This window comes from Talpa occidentalis, unplaced genomic scaffold (genome assembly GCF_014898055.3).
Source record: "Talpa occidentalis isolate TD23 unplaced genomic scaffold, MPIMG_talOcc4v2.1 talOcc4.14, whole genome shotgun sequence".
NCBI classification, from domain to species: Eukaryota; Metazoa; Chordata; class Mammalia; order Eulipotyphla; family Talpidae; genus Talpa; species Talpa occidentalis.
The window spans coordinates 70,594,048-70,621,675 of record NW_023601433.1 but is presented as its reverse complement, the minus strand read 5'-3'; the positions used below and the strand labels follow the sequence as shown (position 1 = coordinate 70,621,675).

The window sequence follows — 27,628 nt, the reverse complement described above, 5'->3', positions numbered from 1 at the left end:
TTTTTTATTTGTATTTTTTATTTCCAAGGTGATCATCTATAAGCTTATTTTCCATTTGCACTTCTTACTCTGTAAATAAATCAATGTCTTGTGCCCATTTTTCCACTGGGGATGTTAATATTTTTCATAATGACTTATAGGAGCTCTTTCTACTTATACATTAACCCTTTTTACTTGGTTCTAAATATTTTATCTAGTTTGTTTTTAGCTCTTTCACCTTTTTTCTTCCTTTAACTTTTAATGATGTTTATAATTTGTAGGTCTAATTTGCAGTACAAATATATTACAATTTTCTTTGCAATCTTTTTATTGTTTTATTATTTCTTATGCTTTGTGTTTTCCTAAGCAGAGCTTGTAAAATACTCAGTTCATTTTTTTTTTTTTGGTTTATTTCTTACTACTTTTAAATTGCAAATATATCTGGAAAATATTTGGGTAGATGACCTTCATAAAATAGGCAAATTTCTATATTTTTCTTTTTTCTCAAACAGATCTCATAGCATGGAATTATCTGTTCCACAAATGTTTGAAAACACGTTGATAGTGAATCTTGAAGATAATTCTTTGAGAGTCATGTCATTATATTTACTATTTCTTATTAGAAAATTATGTTTCTGTCCCAAATTGTCTTTGTGAATTTGATTGTATTTAGAGCATGCCAAGATTTTAATCTTATTGTAACAGGGTGGTCCCCAGGAAAGGGGGAGGTTCCCTGTCCCACCCAAGGGAGGGTGGAGCTGAGCAGGAAGAGAAGAAGCAGCAGAAGAGACTGAGGAAGGAACCAGAATGGAGCCAGGAGACCTGGAGGAGGCGCGTGGAGCCTAGAGACACGTGAAGAAACTGCGCTTGTCTTTTGGTGGTGGACTGGGGTGATACCCGTGGGGAGGTGACAATGGCAGCTTTTATCTTGATGTTGATTTTGCTCTTTTCCTTCCGGGCTTGTCCAGTTGTTTGTGACCCTTTTCTGTGGGTCCCCACTGGAAGGTGCTTTAGACTTGTGGCAGGCTTTGGGGCCTTGCTCTGGGCCAATCCCATTTGGATGGAGTTTTACCCACGAGGGGATGGGTAACTTTGGCTGCTTCATTTAGAAACTAGACTCTGCCTTACCTGTATTGTTTCCTAGTTTTATTAAAGTTCCTTCCCATTAAAGTCTCCTATGTTTTGTGTTGATGCGGTGGATGGCAGAACCCATTTAGAATAGGCAGGTTTGCGGGGTTTGGGCTGCCCCTCTCCCTGTCCTATAACATTATCACCTATAATTGTTAATCTTACTCTTCTAATTTTCTTGTGATTTATTTTAAAAGTAATTAGTCAGGAATTTGTCTATTTTATTAAAAAAACATTATCTTAGTTTCATTTAGGTACTTTGTCTGCTTCTATCATATCATAATTATTTCTTTTTTCTCTTTTCCTGAGGTTGAATACATTTTCCTTTTTAAAAAATTTCTTAGCATGTTTTTTCATTACTTTCTCTCAGTTAATAATGAAAACACTTAATGACTTTTCCTATGAATTTAGATCTAGCTGCAGTCCACTTATAATTTTCATATGTGGCTATACTCATTTTTATTGTTTTGAAATAATTTATAACTTTTATGCTTTCTTCACATTATCTTTTTGATTTGTAGCATTCAGATTTGTTTTTTCATTTATATCACAATTTCGTCATGGTCAGAAAATGGAATTTTGTTCAATTCTGATTTTGGGGCACTGATAGATTTTCCAGCATGCCTAGTTATAAGAATCATTTATAAAGCATCATAAAAGGCAGCTCTCCTGCCTCCCTGTGACGATGCAGGTGCCACACTTTTTCTCCTTTTCCTAACAAACCTGTTCTTTTGCAATGTAATAAATAAATAAATAGAATAAAAATAGCAAACATATAGGCATTTAAAAAGAAGGTATTTTCTCTACATGATATGAAATTATAAATGTTACATCTGAATTGATATTATTGATTATATAATTTTATTAAATGATATGTATTTTCTCTTTCAATTGCTCTTATAAGAGCTAAGTTATATAGTACCAAATACATAAAGAAAAAAACCCCAGTTTCCAGTGCTATTGACATTATCAGTCTTTTTTGTGTATTTTTGTCAGAAATTTAATGGGAAGCTGGAGGAAAACATATTATTCTTTGCTCTCCTGCTTCCATATTTGCTCTACATTCTCTATGACTTAGAGGAGATAAAAATTATGGAATGAGAGTAAATAATTTGGGTGCCAGCTTTGTCTAAACTAATTCAGTTTAATTACCAGAATCCATACTTCCGAGTATAAACTTATATAAGGCAAACTGTTTTAATTTATATGGTTAGTATTTAATATAATTGAAATACTTAAAAGTAGGTTATTTTCACTGAATGGTAAGGTTCTGAATAAAATTGTTTCTTTTAGGATATGGAAGGTTATTGGTTTTTAAAAGAAATTTTGGAAAGAAGCATTATTCCTTAGGAAGATAAATGCTTACCAGAGGCATGGTGGGTGGAAAGTGATAGTACTTGTGAAATCTCTTACTTTCCACTCTAAATGAACCATAAGAAGAAATATTCTTTAAAGATATACAAACAACTATAAACCAGAGACACACTATGGATGGGGGGAAGAGGAGAGAGTAGGATCAAAACAAGGGGGGGTGGGAATTGTATGGGGACTATAACCAAAATGGAAATGCATACATTGTGCAAAAATGAAAAATGATGTAAAAATATATAAAAAATATAACACAACATGATTTGAACTACCTGTCTTTCATATGAATTTAAGAATCGCAATAGATACATGTGGACATGTATTCCTGGATAGTCTGCAAAATACATTGCTAGGTGCCAGCATTACAATGGTAAAATGACAGGCAGTATACAAAATAAAGTGGATCAAATCTTCACCATAATAATGGAAAACGTCATGATTATTGCATGAATATCAATGCCATAAAAATTTAGAAATAAATGGAAAATTGCTATTTTTTCCTTGACATTTACACTGAAAGCAACATAAAAGTATTTCCATTCTATCTACTGTGCATGTGTTTTGATTTAGTGTTGAGTTTATTGATGATACCATACAGATGAAGCATGGAAATTATAATAGCATCCTTATTTGCTAACCTCTAATCCACTAAAAAACTATAGCTGGTAGGTAGTCATAGCTTCTTTGTAAAAGAAGAAAGAGAACATGCTTTTGTGTTATGATGGTTTATTTGTCCTACAATTAATTGTTTTCTTCTCTTCATAATGGTTAACACAAATTGGCAGATGTACCACAGTTAAGAAGAAAAATATCCCCAAAAGGGAGCATTCTACATATGGTTAAGGGAGAAATAATATAATGTCACTGTATGCTTACAAATACAACAACATTTACTGAGATTTATTTCTCTCAACAAAAATACTGGTGCAGTTAGCTCTTATCAGTTTCAATTTATAACAAATATTGTTGGAAAAAAAGATATAAAATGTTGTTCATGAACTTATCTCATTTTACTCATTTTATTTTTAACCCTTATAGTTAGCTTCTCAGTTTTCACATGGACATTATTTTACTCATGCCCTTCTTGGATATTTAAAAATATATCTCACAGAAAGAGAAATCTTGTACAATAAGGTTATAGTTTGTTAAACATAATTTCAAAAAACCTATTTTCCTTGTGTTATAGGACTGTCTTTAGAATAGGTAAGAAACTTTTCTAGGACACTCTACATAATCCAGCTAATTGAATTCTTAGAACAGAGTTGGATATAGCAATTATTTGAAAAAGCATATAGAGTTTTGAGAAACATGAGATAAGGAAAATTTCAGGAGATTATGTTAATGACAGAATTATTTGTAAACAACTTTAAGTTTGGTTTCCCATGCAAAAAATTTTACAGGGAGGCATAGCTTGTCATGGAGGACAGTACTGCAGGGGTGACCTGCTGAACCCTCATTAACAGGTCCTATAGATTATCAGCTAACTCTGCCTCCGCAGCTGAAGACAGATGCTTGCACTGTGAGCTACCAAATTCTATGGTTACGAATGCTGATTATCTGAGGAGACAGGACTACTATATATTAAGATCTTTTTTCTGACAAGATGGGGTTTAAAAGTGAATAGCATAAGAAAATAAATTAACACTAAAGAATGTAATGTTGCATTATTTTTTCAGATTTTTGGCAGTTTTATTGGATTATAGTTTTTAATAATAAAACTTGCAAATGAGAATCCATGGACATTTATTTGTCACAGTAAAATCAAAGTAGGAATTTAACAAATTCAAAAATTTATGTTCAAGCAATATATAAAATATATTGGGTTGTCAGAAAACTCATGACATATTTTTTCTTTGATAAAACAGAAAAAGTGCACAATGACTTTTGCAACAACTCAATAATTTTGAAATTGTGTTTGGTATATCTGACTTGGAAAAAATATTCATTGGAGTTGTTATTGTTAATTAGTTAAATTCATACTTAATAACAGAATAAAATGAAGTTGATATGGCCTAATTTTATAGCATCTAACTTTGAAATATTACAAAAATATAACTAGGGGGTTATTTAATGGGTCCCACTATGTCAAAGTATTTGTTGGGAAAACAGATGTTACACTTTTTGTGCTTTCAAATCTTCACTTCAACGACCACTATATTTTGCTCCACTATATTTCTTGAAGGAAATTAAGCAGCTTTCTAGCCCATTAGTAAGCAGTTATTGGCTGTCTATTATATGATGAATAAATGTCATAGGATAAGAGAAAAACAAGCATTAGTATATGACAAGGCCCTGCTTGCAAAGAGTTGAAAATCTATTTGAGGAAGGCAAGAGTAACATTTATTCTCAGAAGATTAAAAATGGATCTGCCATATGACCTAACAATTCCACTTCTAGGTATCTATCTGAAGAGCACAAAAACACTAACTTGAAAGGAAACTTGCACTCTCATGTTTATTGCAGAAATATTTATAATAGCCAAGCCATAGAAACAACCTAAGTGCCTTTGCACAACCTGTGAAAAAAAAAATCCTCTTCTCATTGCTTCTGAGGGATGAAGCCTCCTGATTTTCTTCCCAGTGCTTTGTTGCTCCTCCTGCTGGTTCCTCTCTACCTGCCCTATCACGTGCAAACTCTTGCTCTGGCATCTCGTCTCCCCTCATGTAGGAGGGCCTCCCAGATGATCTCATCTGCTCCAAGGCAATCACCATACATGTTTACCTGCCTACCTTGCAGGTCATCTACTCGCTAACCATTGCTTAAAATTGTTAACCTTCTCAGTTGCCACTTCGTCCAAATCACCATTGTTTCTTGCTGGTCTTCCATATCTCCCTTCATGCCATCAAGTCTTATTCACATGACACAATTAGAATGACCTCTCAGAAGTGCAGTTGTCTAGGGCAGGTTTAAATTTTCACAATTTACAATTTAGGTGTCCACAAATATAACACGTTTTTCAAAAACTATACTTAATGCTGATTCTTAGTGCTCATTTCTGTTTCTTACCATTAGGTAGCTTTGAATGAATCCTAGTTAGACTTGGTGTCTTTCAAATTTTAGAGTGTCTTCGAAGTAAATTTAGTCATTTTTAGATTTCTGACCCTTCTTTATTTCTCCCTGGGTCACATGAAGGTAGGAGTGGGGGGACTTTTGCAGCTACATGGCATTAATGGGGACAGGTCATATTTTCTGTAGCTATACTTCGGTTTTCATTGGCATCTGCTGAGAGCAACTGCACTGGCCTAATCTCTGGTCATTGGCATTGACTGTATCTTCCAGTGTCCTCCCTTATTCCTTGGTTCTGGGATGTCAGGTCTACCTAGATCCCTCTGTGCCCACAGATCCCCTTAGCCCTCTTTCAGGCCCTGCTTATACTTTTCTTAAGAACATGTGGCAATTCTGATGTCTGCCAATGTAGCTTTAAATCAGTATAGTAGAGTATGTAACTTCTTAACATATACACAAAATAAAAAGATTCTTTCATTGAACTTGAAGAATTAAAGAAATGTCACTGAGTAATTATTTTTCCTTATAAACCTGGAATTGATTTCTGATATTCTTAGTTCATTTTTTAGAAAAGGCAGACTAAAGAATAAAGTCAACTAATTTAACTTGGCAGTAAACTCTACTGCTTTTAAGGCTGTTGACAAGAGTTGGAGGCATCACACTCTTTGATTTCTGTATTAAGTAATCAAAACAATATAGCACTGGCATAAAAACACAATGCACAAATCAATGGAACAGAACAGACAGTCCAGAAACAAACTCAAGCATATACAGTCAACTAATTTCTGACAATGGTGCCAAGAATACACACAATTGAGAAAGGACATTCTCCTTAGTCAACCATGCTGAAACAGGACATCCACTTGCAAAAGAATGAAACTGGACCTTATCTTTCACCATATACAAAAGTCAATGCAAATGAGTCAAAGACTTAAACATAAGACTTGAAACCATAAAAATCCTGGAAGAAAAGATAGCTCCTTGAAATTGGCCTTGGCAATGACTTTTTGGATATGACACCTGAAGTTCACACAACAAAAGCAAAAATCAAGTGGGATTATATCAAACTAAAAAGTTTCTGCACAGCAAAGGAAACTATCAACAAATTGATAAGGCAATCTGTAGACTGGGAGGAAACATTTGCAACCATATATCTGATAAAGAGTTAATATCTGAAAAAATATAAGAAACTGAAATAACTCAATAGTTAAATAAATAAATACACATATACATAACAACTACCAATCTGATTAAGAAATTGGCAAAGGACCTGATAGACCTTTTCCCAAAAAAGATAACAACAAGTGAATGCAGGAAAAAAACCCAGCTTAAAACCCTACAGTAAGATTTTAGTTAGAAGGTGACTCATAAAATTTCTTCGATCCTGTTTCTCTGTCCCACATGTGCAGTTTATTCTTTTTTGCCCTTTAGCAAAAGAATACTTATTAATCAAGCCTTTCTTGGCAGAAACATGAGGAAAGCAGCCCAACCATCCAGACCGATGGGTGTCAGCTATAAAAAAACTCTTGTGACTCTGCTGACAATGGAATAAGAACAACTTCACCAAAGGGCGGAGAGGCCCTCCCCACTGAGAAAGCCCCTCCCTCCAGCTTGTCTGCTGAGGAAAGGGCTGAGCTGCCCGCACAGACATGCCAGCTTGTAGGACACAACTCCATGTACCAGGGCTGTTGCCTTCACAACCAAGACGGAGCTGGAGTTCCTGCCTCCCCTGTCTGCACCCCTGTCAGCCTGCCATCTGGGCAGGGTCTTTGGTGGCAGTAAGACTAAATGGGCCTCTGGGCTCTGATTTGTTAAGTTGCTTCTTCCCAGCAAAGAGGTCTGGACCAGGGCCTTCAAGCAGCAGGGGGTAGAGGGAGCAACTCTGTGGGGAGCTGTTTTTTTGAAGCTTCACCACAATTCTAGGCAATGTGGCAGGATAACTGATTGAAACATTAAGACATTCTCCCTTTCTCCCAGATCAGGCAAATAGCTAAGTTCATCTTAGTATTTTTCTGCCTAAGGGGTTCTTGCAGGGATAAAATCAGAAGATGCATGAAGTTTGTAACTCTTCCTGTCTTTGGAAAGAACGAGATTATTGCAGGTGTCCCGGACAGGGTGGGAAAAGAGGGAAGGCCTGGCCTCTGAGAAAGCAAGAGAAAATAAGCAAAGTGTAATAACTGTAGATTCTCCCAGACAGAGGTCAGCAGGGTGGAGCTTCTGGGGCTCTTTACATCTTTACTGGCTGCCCTTGGGGGAGGTGATAAGGCTGTGGAGAGGATGATGACTTCAGCATGTGTGCACTCAATGGGATCCTGCCACTAGATTCTGGGTACTCCCTTTGGGACAGGTATGGGAGCAAGCCATACCGATCTGAAGGGGTCATGAGCTCAGTTAGGAGATCTGTCCAGTTAACTGTGTGGGCAAATGATTAGTGACCACAGGCTCTACTTGATCATTTTGTGGGTGCATAAGGCTCTCAAGCCTTTGCACAGTCTTCAGGGAGGTGGGGGCTGATAATTTCTGAGATTCAATTTCCTACCAGCTGAGTGGAGGGGCACAGAATGTGACTGAGGTTGCTTAAAAGAAACTTTAATAATGATTTTCTTGGTGCATCTGGGGTGGTACATGTGAATGGAGATCTGCATCTTTCAAACTCAACTCAAGACACTGAGTTGCAGATACTGACAAAAGAATAGACACATTTCACTTGGTTGCTCCCCTTTAACCCTGTACTCTCCTTCTCCCTCTCCACCCCTTCCTAGTTCTGTATAGTTGTCATATGTTAAGTCCTAGTTAAAGTGTTTGTAAGGGAAAAAAAGACAAGAGGAGGACAATGAAGTCAGAAAAACTAGGAGATAGGTAGAACATTCTGGAAAAGTGTGTATGTGTTTATAAGAAATGGAATGAAATAACAGCTTTCCTCAAGACAAAACACAGCAACCTCTCAAATTGTCCATGGAATAAAGATAGGGAGCCAATGAACAAGCAAAGTATTGGCATTTTCTTTTCTCTCAGAAAGTTCTTACTACTGATTTTTACCTGAGAGGCAGTGCTGAGAAGAAACTCGTCTATCAATTGGCATACGAGGACAGATACCCAGATACAGAGGCTTCAGTTGCTGTGACAAAATAATTTCATTCAGTTTTTTCTGCAGAATGAAATATTCTTCAGACAGCTTTGATATCTAAAAAGAAGGTCATATGTCAGATTAAAGCAAGGAAATTAATTCAGAGAGTTCCATAGGTACAATGGGCTCTGATCAAGTTCTGGTCAACTATCTCTGGGACTCTCAAGTCCTTCCTCTCCAGCACCCACACTTACCCTTGTAACAAGGTCTCATGAAGTCCTCACTGGCCATAACCTCTCCCTCTTGTGCTACTTGCTCATCTCACATTTTCCATTCAAACTGCCAAACATGTAATGCTACAAAGAGTAATCTCTTCTGATCAGTTCCTTCCTGGGGTTCCTGAGACCTGGCTTCCATCTTCCCCACATTGCTGTGATTGCCTTTCTGCCTTTATCCCAAGGAATCCCACTGCTGCCTTTGCCTGTCAACTCTTTCCTTCCCTTTGCAGACTTCTTAGCCCAACTTCGGGGCTGTGCTTTTCTGGCTCCTCCTCTCTGTCTTATCTATTAACACAGCCTTTTTCCTGCTGGATTGAATGTGAGGCTCCTGCTTCTCTGCCTGTAGCTTTGTCCCTATGTGATGCTGAATCCACTCCAATGGCATTATTAGCCAGTTCTTAGGTGATGACCTGTCATTCTATATCTCCTCAATGTCTTGGCTTATAGCGGGTGAGGGTATTAATCTCTGATTTGGTGTTTTGAATTAGAAATTTATGCACCAAGAAAAGAAGGACCACATGTATATTAAACTTACTATTTCTGTGTATACTTAAAAAAAAAAAGAACAGAAAGGGGCTAAGTGAATTAGTCAATGGCAGGTTTTTACTAACAGAAGTTGGAGATTTTGGGGCCACACCTCTAACACTCAGGGGGCATCAAGGGCAGTTATTGTGCTTTCTCATGGACTCAGCCACCACAGAGGTTAGCGACTCAAGAGGACTAGACAGTCCTTTAAACCAACACTTGAAATTTCTTCAATGATCCTCTACACTATTAACTAGCCTGGTTATTCATATTAATTTATAATATGTATGTTAGAGGTCAAGTAGTTAAAATTCTTCAGTTTACACAGGAGAAAACAAAAGTATGACACATAATGTGGTTTTCTTAAGGTCAAAGACCTGGAGAAAGAGCAAAACCTAGAATCTGCACTTACAGGAGCTCTCCATGCTGCTAATTTATCAGGATGCCCTTTAGCGGCTCGAAAGCCAATTGCTGGTCTTAGAAAGAGCTGGAACATGCCTACTTCCAGCACGAGACCTTCTCCAATGTAATTTTTGCTTCTGAGTCCTCATTGTCATGTTGTAACATGTAGGTTTTCATCATCATGCCGTGTATGCCTCGGTATGGTTACCTAACACAATTTTCTCAAAATTTGGAGCAGAGAAAGCATAGACTTTATAGATTTAGAAAACTTCTTTAAAAGGTATAACAGAAGATTTTTAGGTACATGAAAAATTGGCACTGTGAAATGCCAGTATTTTAATAAGTTGTATGAGCCAACAATTTGTCTCCTCAAGATTTCTACTATATTCTATACTATTTTTATCATAGTAAGTTGGTTTAAAGTTTTATGACTATTTGCATAGCACAACCCTTGAAGACTTCTTTTTTAAAGGGGTTTTAGTCTCACAAAAAAAAAGAGATGAAAAAATGAATCAGTTATTAACTGCTCAATTGAGCTTTTGTGTCTTTGCAAAGATTTTTTTTATTAATAAATAAATTTATTTACATACCTGTTTTGAAAAAATTGCCAAGTCCCATGCTTCTTTTTCTGAAATGCTTTTTGAGAGATCATCATGATTCATGTTGATATTACAAGATTCCTCATGTTTTGTGTGATGGGAATACAGATTGTTAGTATTTCTTGCTGCTTCTGTTGGTGTTGCAACAATCTTGTGATTTTTAAAAGAAGACATCCTGTCCTTCCTCACTTGCTGCCTTCTCTTGTAACCTCGGAATTTGCTCTGAATGAACATGACTGCTTTGTCTTCTTCACAAGTTGAGATCATTGGTTCAACCTGCTTCTCCTTGACTGTCTCAGACATCCAATGGCTTCTCTCCTTGCTACATATGGGTGCATTTTGGGTGGCCACGGATGTCCTCTTTTCCTTGCTATTTGCATTTTGATAAAGTGATCTCTGGCTAAAACGAGGTTCCAAAGGTTTTTTAAAAGAAGGCTGCTTAGTCTCACTCTCAGCTAACCAAAGTCCTGGGACACTGGGTCTTTCTGGCTTACCATTCCTTCCTACATAGGCTGCTTTTGACTCTTCAAAATTCCTTTCCTCTGTAAATCTCTGATAGCAATTCTCTGCTACAGTGTCCTCTCTCTCCATCTTCCTCATTTTACTGTTCTCTTCCAAGTCTCTGATATATTTCTGTTTGGGGCTTACTTCTGCCCAAGAGTCCTCCCCCAGGTGCAATTCCTGCTTGGCCTCATCCCCAGCCATGTTATTGATTTTGTTCTGAGCTAGATATCCCTTGTTGATACTCTGCAAAGCATTAGTGGTTTCCTCTTCAGCTTTGAAAGAAGACGTCTTCACGACCGATGTCGTCCCTTTACTATTTGAAGCTGGAATGATTGTTCCATTAGCAGAGATGCCATATTCTGTCATTTTTTTCGTAAAAGACTCCCTGTATAAAACATATTGCATCTGAATATATGATACTGATCTAGAGTTTATTACCCTCTTTGGGCAATGGTTACTGGTCACTTAATTTTGGGAGAAAAAACAAACCAGGAAATGGAAAAAGGGACAAAAAGAATTTAAAACTCATATTAATCAAGTGTTTCCTAAGATAATTTCTCTAGCAACAACTGTGATGAATACTCATATGATGAGAAAACCTGCATCAACTTAGAGTAAGAAATATCCTAGCTTATTATCATTTAATGAAGCATCAAAGTAAAAGTCATAGTAAATAAACACTTCCAAATATGCCCCTTTCAAAACAAAGTACCCACTGTGAGATGTTGTGGGAAATACATCTGGATTTGAGACCAATAAGCAAGTGTGTTCACTGGGCTGACATGCTAGACATTAAACATGGTTGAAACCTACTGCTCCCAAGAAATAGCTTATAGAAAGAGCTTCCATATGATCCAGCAATTCCACTCCTAGGCATTTACCCAAAGGACACAGAAACATAATTCCAAAGAGCACCCGCACCCCTATGTTTATAGCAGCACTATTTACAATAGCTAAGCTTTGGAAACAACCCAAATGCCCCCCAATAGATGGCTGGATCAAGAAGATGTGGTCCATATACACCATGGAATATTACTCAGCAATCAAAAAAGATAAACACATGCAATTTGCAGCAACATGGATGGAACTGGAAGGGATCATGCTCAGTGAAATAAGCCAAAAAGAAAAAGAAAAATACCGGATGGTCTCACTCATAGCAGGAATCTAGAAAACTTAAATAAGGGACCAGGAAAAAGAATAACTATAAGAAAGAAAAAATCAAAATCAACAAACAACTATGAACCAGAGACACACTATGGGGGGGCGGGGAAAGGAGGGTTAGAGGTCAAAATAAGGGGGTTGCAATTATATGGGGATATAAAAATAAAATTAAAAAAAAAGAAACAGCTTATAAAATTAGAGAAAAAGCAGTGTTCCTGATAAAGTGTATGATCATAGGAAATGTTGGCCAAAATTTCACAGTTGGTTCTTTATAAACATCCAAAATGATTTCCCATTAACTTGAAGATAAAGTCTTCTTTATATCACTTGCTTCTCCACACAGCCACGCCTCACAGCTTTTCCTTTCTGTGAGGGCAACACTCGAGAGCAACAGAGCCATGAATTGACGCTAACACCAAAATGTGACAACTGGACACCCTGACAAGCTACCTGGGAAGCTTTTGCCAAAACCTTTTCATTTTGGCTCAGGAGGGCCATGGAAGAGATTTGGTTTTGTAATCTGTTTATGAAGAAGAACTCTTCTTTGAGTCAAACCTGGAAAAAAAATACTGGGACTAATGTCCCTGATTTTACTGGCACTTCCCAGATCTACTGTGGCATCCTTAACCTTATTCAGGAGGCATAACAGAATCCCCATTATCCTGCAAGGGATAAGAGAACTAGGTGGGGAACCAAGAACCCCAAAATTTTGATGTGCGGTTATTTGCTGTGTTTTGAATACCTCCATAACACGGCCGGAGGATGCTTTTATCAGTCAAGATGCAATTCATGAGCGACGTATACAATCATTAAATAACTACATTCCAAGAAACCCATCTATAAGGTGGTTTTGATATTTGCAGTTAGAATCTTACCCATACTGCTGACATTTTCTAGTCTATACCATGTCGGTTATAGCTCTGGATTCATGCCATAGACACTCCATCAAAGGCCTGAGGCCAGCACATTACTGGGAGGATAGAGAATCATGAGCAGTGAAGTACTGAGGCTCAAACCTTAGAGTTTTAGCGTAGGAAGCGATGGAGATCTCTTTGACAGTTCCTAGATAGGTTTGCAGGACTGAACTCTTCTCCCAACTATAGTTTTCTGGTTCACGGATCAGGGATTCTACCGGTGAAAGGTTAAGTGAAAATAGGGGTTCCTGGTAATTGGTAGAAAGTACGGAGTTTGGAGGGGTAAGTGCTTTAATCTGCATCTTTCTAGAAGGAAGTCTAAAATGGAGGTCCCACCTTCCATTCACCAATTTTCCACTCTCTTTCCTCTGGGCCTCCCTTGATGCTGTACTTTTACTTTTTTTTTTTTTTTGACATTGATCTTGGCAATGACATTTTTTGGATTTGACATCAAAGCAAAGGAAAAAAAGCAAAAAATCAACAGGAGGGATTACATCAAACTCAAAAGTTTCTGTACAGCAGAGGAAATCAGCAATGAAATGAAAAGGCAGAATGGAAGAATATATTTGCAAACCATATGGCTGATAAGAGATTAGTGTCCCAAATATATAAAGAACTCATATAACTCAATAGCAAAACAAACAAACAAACAAACAAACAAACAAACAAACAAACAAACACAAACAAAAGAACCTCAAATCCAAAAAACTCCAAACTCAATTCAAAATTGGGCAAAGGAACTGAATAGATATTTTCTGCAAAAAGACATACAAATGGTAAACGTATATGAAAAGGTACTCGCCATCATTAATCATCAGGGAAATGCAAATTCAAACCACAATGAGATATCACCTCACAGGTCAGAATGACCCATGTCAAAACCACAAAAGACATCAAGTGTTGGTGAGGACATGAGGCAAAGGGAACGGGCTGTGGGGATGGAAGCCAGTGCAGTGATACAGGAAACAGGACGACGCTCCCCAAGAAACTAAAAATGTAACTACCATTTGATTCAACAATCCCAGTTCTGGGTATAAATCCAGAGGAAATGAAACCATTATCACAAAGATCAGAAAGATCTCTGTACTCTCATGTTCAAAAAAACATTATTAACTATTTTGGAATAAAATAGATAGGGAAAAGCAAATACTGCACAGTGTTCCTTATATGTGGAATCTAAAAAGGAAAAATGTCACCCATAGAAACAGAGACTAGAAAAGCAATTGCCTGGGGTTGTGGGTGGTGGAAACATGGAAGGTTGGTAAAGCACACACTTTCAGTTATCCGATGAACACGGTCTGAACATCTAATGTAAATCATGGTGATGACAGTTAATAGCATTGTATTGTGTGACTGAAGTCTTCTGTGTAGAAGGTAAATGTTCTCTCTCTCACACAAAAATACAACTATGTTGAGATAGTGTATGTGTTAATTAACTAGCTGAAGGGGGAGAATCCTTTCATAATATGTCTACAAATCACCAGGATGTACACTTTAAATAACTTATAACTTTATATGTGAATTATATCTCATAAAGCTGAAGTTAAAAAAAAAATCTGTGTACCCACTGCTTATCATAAAATCTTCTATGTAAGGAAAATCAGGTGGATCTGTTAGGAAGCTAGGAATGAGGCTCTGCAGAAGACAGGACTGAGATGCTGTGCTATGAAAATTGGATAATGATTTAGGGGCTAATGACATATTGGTTATTAAGTCCATAGGAATAAATGAGAGTATCTAGGGACATTGTTTAGATGTGGAGGATGATTTAAATATAGGGAGAGGAACAGCAATTAGCACAGGACATGCAGACATAATTGGAAGCAGATATGTACACTAGTTTGGCAGAAGCCTGTAAAGTAAAAACTCTGAGAAAAGAAATTGTGGTCATCAGTGGGAAATGCAGATGACCTCCCAAATAGGACATTTAATGTAACACCACATTAGGAACTTGGTAAGAGAAAGACTGTGAACATACTTTGTTACCTTATAGATCTAAAAAATCCATAATGTAAAAATGGTATAAGAATGAACATTATTATACCTTTTATTTTCAAAGTTTTTCTTGTAGTCAAGTTCCCGATCCTGAGTCTGCGTGTTTGTTAATGCTGTGTTTTTCATGTTAACAATTTCTTTTCTTTGTTTCCTGACCAGATGTCCTCTTGTAGCTGAAATATATAAGGGCTGGAGTAGTTTTAAGAATAATAAATAAAAGAACTTACTTAAATGAGTAGAAACAAATATTTTTTTTTGACCATCAGTGTCAAAGAAGAAAATGAAATTAACACTTCCAAATAGAACAAGTCCATAAAAAAAGGGGACTCATTAACAAGACTCTTCTAGATGACAAACTTCATAGCAAGAAAATAATTAAAGTACCATTCATGTTAACGAGGGAACTTAATGATATTAAAATTATTATTAAAATCGTAAAGATTTTAATGAAACTAAGATGAGATGATCTAAGTCAAGGAAAAAGACAAAATGTATTCATTTGCTTAAAATTTACTAGTAATTATTTACCTTTTATTTTCCATGCTCATATCTATTCATGGGGGGAAAAAAATCCCCCTTTTATCTATGCATATGTTTTGAAACTTTTGGCCAATTATCCTTAGAGCCAGACATATTTCAGAACTTAGATTTACAGTTTTTTTATATTAGAAAAGTAATTCAGAGCAAATAATATATATTCTGTACCACTCCCCTATCAGGGGAGTAGTCAAACACATAAATATTTCTGCAAAAAAACAATATTTTTACCATGTGGGATGAATAAAGGACTGTAAAGATAAGATCATGTGATCATGTTTCATTGTCAAATGAGTTATGAAAACCTTTTTTTCTAGACCTTTATGAATTTTGAAATTATGGGTAGAGAATTAGAGCTCAAACAGGGTTTGTATTGTGATGTCTTAGAGAGAAATTAAGGGCTTAAAAATTCCAAAAGAGTTGATAAGCCATCATAGACCAATAGACTTGGCACTGGACCATGAATCTCTTGAATATTAGTTAGCTCTTTTGCCCACCACATCAGAGTTCTTCTGAGTAAAGACTAACTCATTAGTGGATCAAAAATCGATCTAGTGGGCCACATCTAGCGTCTAAAAATGAAATAGGTGAGAGAAGAGATGACAGCAGAAGATATGAGAGCAGAATATATTAAAGTAATGTTGTTTGTAGTATGCGTGTGCATCAAGTTACAGAGTAAATAAAACACATTTTTTACTATGGATGTCCAGTCAAAAAACTTCGAAAGATATTATACCAAGCCATGGCAGGTTCTAAACTTGTTTCTTATAGAAAAATTATAAAATAAAACCCCAAAAGTCTATTAATATATTTTAATAAAAATTTTGAAGTATGGTTATAAATATTATTTCGCTACAGTTAATAGAAAGAAATGGATGCCCTTTAACAAAATGAGATTTAATTAAGTTGTCAAAAAGTATGGCAAGTGTAACCTTTTGAATAAAGTAGGAAAAATCTTATTATCTAATGGAATATAATGATTCTTGAGATCCATAATGAATTCAATCACTTGCTATCTCCTGCACAATAGGTCAATTGTGTTTTATTAATACTTGACAGAAAATTGAAAATCAAATTATTTTATTTAAAACAAAACGTTTATTCAAATATTAAAAGTGTCAATCACTAAAACAATCTGATTTAGATTTAGTAGAGAGAATGTATCAAAGTAACAGAGTCTGGAATTAAATGCAAAAGCTACATAAGAATTTGAGACTTATATGTAAGATTGGATTTTATGCCCATACCTAAACATGAGGTTTTTGCAAGGCTGTGAGACAGTCTGAGTGATTACCTGACTGTATTATTATTGCGCTCTCTTTCCTTCTTTTTTGTATTTTTTGGTACCTTCTTGACCCCAAGAATCCTCTGACATAGGCTTGAATCAAAATAAGCTTGTCAATGACTTCCTTTCGCATTAAATTTAACTGTTCCACATGATAATATTTAAGGAATACCTTAAAAGAATTAAAATAAAATACAAATAAAATTTTGGCAAACAGATGAGAAATAGTCATGTGCTATGCTTGGAAGAATATATTTTAAGTCTTTAAATTCTGGAAAACACGATCCTTTACTTCGCATGGTCTGTATGTTGCTACAATGTTACAGATTTTTATGCTTGAAGGAAACCTATCTTTGAGAAGGAAAACAGTTTAACATTATCTGCCTATTTCCAACAGGTTAACTACCTTTTGTAGAATAAACCAGAAAGAGCGGAAGATGTTAGAGCTTTTTAATCAACACTTTAGCAACATCTACTGTGTATAAAGCTAACTTTTATGCTTTAAAAGAGATAATTATATTTTCCAAATTAAAAATCTTACAAATTTATTGTGAGACAGAGAACAATTCAGTTATAGTAGTTCATTCATCAAATGTTTATTGAGGCCAATTAGATATACTAATCTGCTGAGAAACAAAGATGAATAAGGGGCTCAGAATGTTAACAGTGAAGGGAATAAGGCAGAGAGAAAGCCCCAGGGAGAAATAACAACATTCTTAGTAGACACAGTGACAAGCATGGAGAAAGAAGGGCTGAATTTTGATCATTTCAGAATCAGAATGAATTGGAGCACTGGAGGAGTCTGAAGGTTTGGATAACCTCCCCCAGGAAATAAGACTTTTTTTTTTTTCTCTTTTACTGGCTACTTACTGGTAAAAATTACCACAAAGAAAGTTTATTGATTCCACTAAGAAAGTCACTTAAATTCAAATTTAATTGCTGAGTCATGAGACCTGGTAACTACAGAATTCTCTCACATTCTGGTAGTTGAGAGCTGGGCACCACAGGCAAACAGTTCAGCATTATTGGTTTTGATTGAATTTAGTTTTAATTTCTACAGGACTCTAGATGTTAATATACTTAGTCCATTCTGCTGTTGACAATTCATTTAAAATTCAATCTGTTTAAAAAGGTCATCATTTTTTTTTTTTGCAGCTTTAGAAATGTTCCTATATTGAATACTTTTTATCCATCTTAATGAGTTGGAAAAGGTGAAGTGGAAAAATACAAATAGTTTTAAAATGCAACTTAAATATCATGCAGAACTGGAACAAAAAGGGCCTTTTTACAAGTAAAACTCTATTTGAAGTTAGGCATGTGTTTCAGACCATAAATTATGAGATTTCGGCTTGATGAAATTCATCTTTGTGGACATCTAAAAGAAAATGGTGTGAATAAAATGCAAATCTTTTTAATGTTCCAAAATTTCCCTTACTACTAAAGTAAATATGGATTACTGTGCATGTAGGGCAGTCAGTCTAAAATAGGTATTTATGACATGAATTGTCATAGGACTAACTTATCTAAATATTATGAAGTCTCCTCCCACTTAGAAACAACTATATATTTCTTGGCCAAGGTGGAAGTTTGTCTCCATCTATGATGTGTAATGGTTATTTACAAGTGGTCCACCTAAGAGAACTTCTTGGCCTTCGCTTGATTCTTTTCTCCATCCCTCCAGTGAAACACTTAGTGTACCCCTAAGTCCTGTTTATTTCCTTAATCTCATCTTGCAAAACTCTGGGGATACCTGAGGAGCATTCTTTCTCCAAGCCGTCACCTGTGATATTCAAAATTGGTTATGATATGTTATTTTTAGTCTCTACAGGATTAAAAAATAGCTCTCAAAGTTTCTCAAATCTAATATACCATAGCCAAACACATATAACAAATCTAATAATAATGGCAAATATTTCACTCTGGATAAATTTTAAGTTTACAACTGAAGCAGAATTGAAAATTAGAAAAACAGCATCCTATTTAGATCATTATGATTCTCTAAAGTTTTGTGGCTATATTTGGTAGTGAGAAAGAAGGGAGAATATACTGATCTGTTTTCAATACTATTTGAAGATTTTTCATTATAAATTTCATCCATTTTGGGATAAATTCTCAAGATGACTATTTCCTGAATTTCATAAAAGAAATCTTCATAAGAGCAAAACTGTTTAAGTTTGCTGAAGAAGGAAATCTGTATGAGTTTACCAATTTGCTTGCCGTATGTCAGGCTACAGATTCTGTAGCATAAAAAGCCTTGCTATTTTCAATCATTTTCAAAGGTTAAAACTATTAACTTTTTTCTTGAAAATGACACGAAAACATTACTTTTGTTTTTCCAAGAGCCCAGTTATCAAGACCAGCTTTTTCCAAAATAGCGACACAGGTATCAGGGCTCACTGGGGGATCTTCGTTCCACTTGTAACAGAGAACATGGTACCTTCAAATGGAAGAAAGGGTTGGTTAGTATTTCACAAAGGTCAAATGTCTCAGCAGCCTGGTGGAAACTGGACAGTTGTGTACAGGGGAGGGGAGACCCCTGAGACTTAACAAAGAGGATTTTTAGAAAAGCTCTGGAATAGCCTGAACTCTAGATCAACACAAATTTGGACCAGTTAACTTGTATAAATTTGAATACTGTTTTTCACTTTAGTGATGGCTTTTCAAGACTTAAGACCGAAATCCGCCCCTCGCCCAAAAGCTGTGTAACTAAAAAAAAAAAAAAAAAAAAAAAATGAGCTGGGTATTTTTTAAAAAGTAAAAACTTTCCTCTGGGCACTAGATGTAGTGGTAAGATGCAGAGAGAAAGCTTTTATTTTTTTTCTCATCTTCACAAAAACACCGGAAGCTGATCTTGAAATTGAATAGAGTTTATTTTCACAGAAGCTCTCACCACTGTAGACATGCCTTTCATCACTGTTCTTGAGTTACATTATGTCTCTCCCTGGAGTTTTCCTCTATTGGTTTACTACATCAATAACTAAAGGGAGGAAGTGAGTCAGGGGTTAATGCAGGAGAGACCCCAACTTGTCATTGCTCTCCACTGGTTACATCCCTCTACATTCCCTCTGCCCCCTTTTCTTTCCTCCCCAATTTCCACAGATCTGGAATTACTTGAATATAATGAAAATTTGATCATGTCCTTTCCTGACTTGAAAGCCTCTGAAAATTTTCCTGGTTCTAAGCAAGGATGGCAAAAGCAGGTGTTTTCAAAGGCTGGGTAAAGTAATGTTAAGTATGAGTTGGGAAGCGGTGGAAATGGTATCTTCTGGAAAAATGGACTAACTTCAGGGGTGTCTTAGTATAAGGATTCCTTACACTCAATCCTTAGTATAAGGATTGAGACAACTATAGTTAAACAGTGTATTATGCAAAGGAAGTTCATGTTGTGTCTCTACCCTTAAGATTATTTCTTCGTCACAAACAGAAGAGTTAGTGTACTGCGAATAGACAAAGGGTCTGATGAATTCTGCATGGTACAAGGAGGGTTACTTAAAGGGCAAGGCAGGATGGAGTAGGTTCATTCATTCCATTTACACCTCCACAGGGCCTTTGCAAGTTGGTCCGACTTCCTAAGAGTCTAGGACGATTTAGATGACTGCTTTCAAATTAGTGGCAGAGAAAAAAATTTAGCCTTTTATTTCTGGAATGTCCTGTTTTTGGAATAGCTATCATGTTTTCTATATACTTACTCCCCCCACTTCTGTCATTAACATGTAGTAATTTGCAATTTTATAACAGAACAGGACTTGGAAGCACAATTAAGAATTTATGTTCATTTCACACCTTCTAAATAAACTTTCAATTGAATATTATTAAGAAAATCAGTTTAGTTGTCTTTATGGTCCATATTCTAAAACTGTGGACAACTTTGAAAATGTACATTTAGTCAGGCATTCAAAGCTCTTTCTCGATAATTTTAACCTGATAGTTTTCCTTTTTTCCCCTATCTTATCTTCTATAATTTCTGTGACTTCATTAATGCATGCTCTGCCAATCCAGTCTAATCCAAGTCTCTGGTTTTTGGCACACCAACAAGCACACTGAGAAATTGCCTTCCAGTCTTTCCCACAAATTATACCCATCATCAGACCCCAATTTGGGCTCTCTTTCTTGATAATCTCTCTGATCAGCCCTCCTGGGGATAACCTTTCTCTTCTTTGACTCATACACTGTTTTCATCATTTCCTTGGACATTGGTATTTAGTACCTTGCAATGCTTATTAACTTTCCATGTATATGGTTCTAATAATCTTAACTGGATTGTTAATTATTTTTAAAAAGATTTATTTATTTATTTATACAAGCACTAGGTACAGTCAGAATTCTCTCTGGTGAGAGAATTCACCAGAGCCAGAGCGGGGAACAGAACAGGTAGACCGACGAAATACACTGCTAAAGGAGCAGCGGGTGTGGCAGGAGAGGTCTGTCACGCAATGTGGGACCCTCGCTGGTGGCCGGGGATCAAACCAGCGCTGCAGAGGCTGCAGGCAGCTTTGCAGCCCAGCACTCAACCGCTGAGCCACCAGGGGAGGCCCTGGATTGTTAATTTTTGATGATCAAGCCAGATTTAAAATTCAGTGTTCCTCCCCAGTTACAAAATAACTGAGACCTGGTGCAAAATTAAAATGCAAGGCCCTGTCACAACAACTATTAAGGATTTTAGGAGACAGCAGCAGGATGGCATTTGACCAGGTGTGTGGTCTTTCTAAGCTTCCAAGCATCGGACCCATGTGACTGCAGGGGTGGCGCACCTGTCAAGGTGTCCCTGGAGGTGTCCCTGTGACATCTCCCCTTCCAGTACAATGAAGGAACTTTAAAGGTTGACACATGTGGCCTGACCTGAATAGTTTATTTTTTAAACCTAATGCATATTTCCACACCTATCTTTAATAAATGTTCTTTTCTATAATTCTTATGAAGAATTTATATACAAATCGGACAGGGGAACTTAAAAAGAAATTTACATACCGCTTTATAAAGCTAGCAAAAAGTATCCGATGTGAGTATCCTAGCCTTCGAATTCTTGCTGTTTCCAGAATTCCTGTGTAACGAAGCTGTAGCAAAACTTTCTCTTTATCATATTTTCTTGCCTGACGTTCATTATTGGGTTTGATGCAACGGACAAAGTGAGGCTGGCCCACCACCATTTTGGATAACAAATCCATCAGAGAATACTATAATATGCAACAAAAATAAATTTCTCAGTGAACCATACAAAAGCTTATGAGCTTAGAGGTCTTCTTCTCCTTTTTTTTTTTTTTTTGTTTTAAGATTTATTTGTTTATGCATACAAGAGCTGGGGTACAGGCCAGAGGTGAGGGTGCTGAGAGGATTTACCAAAGACAGAGTGGGGAGCAGAACAGGCAGATTGACTGAAATACACTGCTGAGGGGAACAGCGGGTGAGACAGGATAAGTCTGCTGCGCCATGTGGGTTTCTCCCTGGCTGGCCAGGGATTGAACTTGTGCTGCCGAGGCTGAGTATTGCTTCATAGTGCGGTGCTTACCCCCTTGCGCCATGAGGGAGGCCCTAGAGGTCTTTCTTCTATTATAAGAATGAATTCTGAAAATTGGATGTTTCAGATGCTCATACTAATTTACAGTGAAGGGAGGTCTGGCTTAATAAAATTTTTATTTTTAGTATTTTAAGTATTATAGATTTACTCATAAAATAGAGGCAAAAACTAGGAACTTAGCTATTAAAAGTATGTAAATTTTAGTCAACTTCAGAGATAAAATTATTTTGATTCAGTTGTAAAAAACTATTATCTCAGGGAAACTTGCTGAATTATAGTATTTAGGCACATAGTCTGGTTTCCTGTTTATTCTGTTAATTTCCTTGCTTAACTCTATAAAAAGTATGAAAGTCAATACTTCACCCGTCAGAATTATCCCCTAGTAGAAAATAAGGACTGAGAAGTTAATGCAGTTTAATATACAGGACAGAGCTATACAAATAAATAGATCCATATAAGTATCCTAATCTGCTCTAGTTCAATAATTTTTAATTTATTTTAGAGTTGTAAAAATCACATAGATATTAAAACTATGTTCTGTAGAAATACTGGCCAAGTGCTGGACAACTATATGTAATGTATTAGGATAATCTGATTCAACTAGAAGTAAACCCCAGAAAACTAGTATGTCAAATACCAGGATGACAATTTATTAGCAAGGTAATAAATGTATGGTCATAAATAGCTGTTGTCAGCTGGCTCTCTTTTAGTACTGGAAATACAAAGCTGGTGCTAACCAAATACTGAAATTGGGCAACTGACAAAACACTAGATTTGCATGGCTTCCTCTTGGGCAGTGAGACTCAGATGTGATCTTCAAACAGCTGGGTCTGCCGATTTGGAGCCCTTTTCATTACACTTATCTGTGAGTCATCATTCCTTTAGTCATGCAAACATCTGCCAGGCACTGGAGATACAAAGGTGATATATGTATCTGCTGGCTTCTGTGCAAAGGCTTACTGCAATGTAGGCATTGCTTTTTCTTAGGGAGCAGTTCAGAGTGTTACACTAAGTTCATTCTTTTCTGAGGAATGAAAAATAAATTTAAAAATACATTAAATTTACATGAAATTTTCTATCACTTTTCATGTTAGCCTGAGGTATAAAACAATTTTATGAACCAATGATTTAAACATACACAGTGTTTGATGTCAACAACAGTGGTATGATAATGTTCTTAGATAACTCACTTAAAAGAAAGAAAATAACCTGCTCTAAGTCCTTGGTGGTTCAGCTGTGCTGCAGTCCTGATGTAAGGTGAATGTCTCAGCAGGACAATTGAGATACTAAGCATATAAACATGCTAGTGCTACTCAAATATGATTAAGGACACACTGTTTACTATGAATTTAGGACTTGAAAACTATTTAATAAAATGACCTAGCTATTTTTAAAAGCATTTCAAGTTTTGGGTGGTATTTCTTTTCATTTTCATTGACTAATTAATATGATTTTATCAGAAGAGATAAACAAGAACTGGAACCAATATTGTGGGCAGGGTTATCTAGAACAGTCCAGAGCACAGAGAAAATAAACTATTCTTTCCTTCCTGCCATATTATCCAAGGAAGAAAGGTAACCTTGACCCTATGCTAAGAATGCAACAATTCACTTTCTTGGCGTTTTCCTGAAAGTTTTCTTGCAAGAGGCAAGGTCTATATATAGGGAGATATGGGGTGGAGATGGATGATCAACAGCCTTATCCATCTGTCTAAGCCCATTCAGGAGTGGAAAGGAAAAATGATAATTATCATAGTAATTAAAAATCCATTTAGGTTTAGGTTTCAATTTTATTCTAGTGGAAAGGCTTATTTACATGGTCTAATCAAGGTATAGATCTTTAAAGTCAACCTTGTAGACTGTAAAATAGCAAAGTGAATGGATCAACAAGTTTTTGACAATACAAACTAAAAACTTTTTTTTTTTTTACAAGCTTTTGGTCCATAAATCTCATTTAGAATAAGTAACAGTCCTAAGCACAACACGTCATAATTTAATATCTTACTCTAAAATATGATGCGACTGTTTGTGTTTTCATGTTGGTCGTCTCTCTGGCATGACATGTGGCGTCTCCAGTTTCACCCTAAGAAGACCAAAGAAGACCAAAGAAGACCGTGATGCTTCTGTACCTGTCGTGCTTTCTGATCTAGAGGGAGTATGAAGAATTTCCTTCAAGTCATCATAGTCATTCAAATATATACAACAAAATGTTGGTGATATTTTTACTTCAAGGTAATTGCTTTCTCAGACTCACTGGAATTTTAATGGATCTTACACAGAATGTGAATATCTCTGACTTTAGCTAATACATATTTAGATGGTCTTAGTGTAGCTTAAAGTAGCTATAAGAGTTAGAAATATATTAAATTTGCATAATTACTTTAGTGACTATTGGTAATATGAATATAACATAAACACCTATTTAAGAAGGAAATAAAGATCGAAGGCAGAGACTAAGGAAAAGGCTGTTTACTTTTAGGAGGGTACAAATATTGAGATTCTAAAGATTATAGTGGTAAGACTTCTGTCATGAAAAATGCATTTTCTTACCTTTGTCAGGTTGATTGATTTTTCTGAAGTCCTCATTTGATAGTTTATTATATGTTCAGTTTTAGAATGTGGCAGATTGCCTGTGGGAAGGTTTACAAAATTAATATACCTCTTAGAATCTTTAAAGGCTAGAAGACTTCTGCTTTTTACTTAAATGCTATAAGCATCATTGATTCCATAATACTTGTACTCACCTGCCTGGTTAACTGCTGAGTAGTTTGGGGATAAAATAAAATTATGTGAAATTTCACAACAAATTTTTAATTCTCAAGTGTTTCTTCATTCCTCACCCTCCCCTTCATATTCTTTTTTCTTCCACCTGAGTCTGTGTGCGTTATTACCTTCACGGTCACTGATTTGATCCTCCATTTGGTCCAAATCACTTCCATAGCTTTCTGCAGAGCTTTTTATCTCTTCTATTGATATTTTTACATTTTTATTTTCTTACTTTAACTTCAATTTCTATTATCTGTTTATTAATTATATTGTTCATGACATTTTTTTGTTTTTCTGGTATTTTCTTAATCTGTTTAACTTTACAGAATTTTTATCACTTTGGCTTGCTTTTCTGCATTTTCTCCCAATTCTTTGAATTTCTTTATCATGGAAATTTCAAACTCTTGTATCTCACAGGAAGATAAAATCTTCCATATCTTTGTGTTAGGGTTCTGACCGTTATTCTCTCTTTCTAATCTCATAGTCTCTTGAGGTCTCAACTTGCCTTTTGTGTTTATTTATCTGCCCATCTTGCTGTTTTAGGGCTTAGAGATTTGAACTATTACCTTTCCACACAGCAGGTGGTACTGTGTTTCTAACATGATTTTGCATGTTTGGACTTTCTGGGGTTAGTAGAGCTGAGACCCGATCTGAGAGCTGTTTGAGTCAGGGGTGGTGTAGAGGCTTGAAGGGATCAAACTCTGTGTGTGTGTGTGTGTTTGTGTGCACGTGCATGTGTGTGTTGGTATTTGTAGGTTCATGTTTGTGTTACCACCAAGAGTTCTCTTTTCTGGGGTTCTAGACTGAGATGCTACAGTCTCTGAGTGTTATCTGTGAGCCTCACAAAGTCAGTACCAGTTCTGAGGGGGGCTATGAGGAGTGAAGCTCAGCACAATATCATTGTTTTACTGGGGACTTGGTTGGCTAGAAGCACCCAAATTCCTTTCCATACTTTCCCTCAGTCAAGGGTGCGCATCCATACATACCATTGGGCTCTCCCCTGGACATCTGGCTGAGTGGAAGGTGTGGTCTGTACAGCAGCCTCCCGCCTTGACTACAACCTCACCCAAGTGTTTCTTTTAACCTACCTCTTGTTCACTGCAGCTTGAGTCTATCCTGTGTCACTTTTGGTGCAGTCTGCCTGGTCTCTGATATCCAGGAAGTGTTCTAGTTTTGTCCTAAGCAACAGGTGCAGTACTCCACTGTTTAACCTAGATGAGCCTCTTGGGAGCAAAGCAAGGAACTTCCTCTGACCCCATCTTGGATCCTCCAGGATATATATATTTTTGGCAATCCTCCACATTCTTTGCGTTTGTATGAGGCTGACTCTGAGCGATGTGCAGGATGAAACCCTGTCTGGGATGTGGCTGGCAGTGCCTCTTCCCTGATGCTTCTAACTTCAAGCAAATTTCTGGGATGGGATGTGTGGGTTGCAACTACATGCTGCACTATTCATTCTTCAAAAGTGAAATTACCAAGTACAAGCAAAGTGGAAAGAAGAGTAATAGATGATTTTCAAGGCACAGCATTAGGAATTTCACTTATTGTCTATTTTTTTCTTTAAGGATCACCAGGGAAAGAATTATAAAAAAATTAGCAGGGACCTGGAGATTTCTTGGCAGCATGGAAGTATGATGACTACACACGAGTTGCTAGTAGCACATTAATGAGGATAGATCTGTGATTTAAGGTACTGTGTTACCTAATATTAGCCAAATAAGAACTAAAATCTTATCTGAAAACTAAAATACTAGAGGAGATTTGGTAAAGGATTTATAATTTCATGTTAGCAAAATTTATACACTAGTCTTAAAATCATTTAACAACAAACTAAATGTATCTATGGATATCAGTGGCTAGTAATAGGAAGTAACTTCCTCATCCTAATGAGAGGTATCTATGAAAAACCTTCAGCTAACATCATATTCAATGGGGAATACTGAATGTTTCCACACAAGATCAAGAATAAGGCAAAAAATATTCACTATTACCACTCATATTCAACATTGTGTTGGTGATTCTACCAGTGCAACCAGGTAAAATAAAGAAATAAAAAGTGAAAAGAATGGAAAATATAGGGCAAATATCTTTATTAACAGATGACTAGATCATCTATATAGGAAATCCCATGACATTTACCAAAAAACACTACTCAAATAAATGAGCTCATCAACTGTGCAGGCCAAAAGATCACTATCAAAAATGAATTGGGTATCACATTTTAGCAATACACAGACTTTGGTTGAAAAAAAAAACCACTTAGAATAAATGTGTGCTACACTAGCAGATATTGTGACAAAAGATGTGCAAAATTCATGCATTGAAAACTACAAAATATTAATGAGAGAATTAGAGGAGACTTAAATAAATGGAGATCTATACTGTGCTACCTGATCAGAAGACTCAATATTGTGAAGATACCAATTTTCTCAAAATTATGCTACAGTTTGAATGCATTCCAATCAAAATCCCACCAGGATTTTTGGGAGAAATTGACACACTCATTTAAAATTTATACTAAAGCCTGAGTGACCTGCATTCAATGAAAGCTTCCATGAAACAACTACACCTGCCTCAGTTCCACAACTGAACAAGATTGC

General features: G+C 36.3%; 1 protein-coding gene across 4 annotated transcripts in view; it reads right to left on the bottom strand.

Annotated features, from left to right (window-relative positions):
• Nucleotides 1-27,628, bottom strand: part of MYO3A (myosin IIIA) — a 135,386-nt gene that overhangs the window by 11,707 nt on the left and 96,051 nt on the right. For all 4 annotated transcript variants that reach the window (XM_054695178.1, XM_054695176.1, XM_037510732.2 and 1 more), the window contains 8 exons: nucleotides 24,813-24,892; nucleotides 24,268-24,345; nucleotides 21,717-21,922; nucleotides 19,074-19,185; nucleotides 16,758-16,920; nucleotides 14,976-15,099; nucleotides 10,344-11,241; nucleotides 8,521-8,665 (listed from right to left, as the gene is read on the bottom strand). In XM_054695178.1, the coding sequence (XP_054551153.1) occupies nucleotides 8,521-8,665; nucleotides 10,344-11,241; nucleotides 14,976-15,099; nucleotides 16,758-16,920; nucleotides 19,074-19,185; nucleotides 21,717-21,922; nucleotides 24,268-24,345; nucleotides 24,813-24,892 (1,806 nt within the window). The remainder of the gene's footprint in view (nucleotides 1-8,520; nucleotides 8,666-10,343; nucleotides 11,242-14,975; nucleotides 15,100-16,757; nucleotides 16,921-19,073; nucleotides 19,186-21,716; nucleotides 21,923-24,267; nucleotides 24,346-24,812; nucleotides 24,893-27,628) is intronic.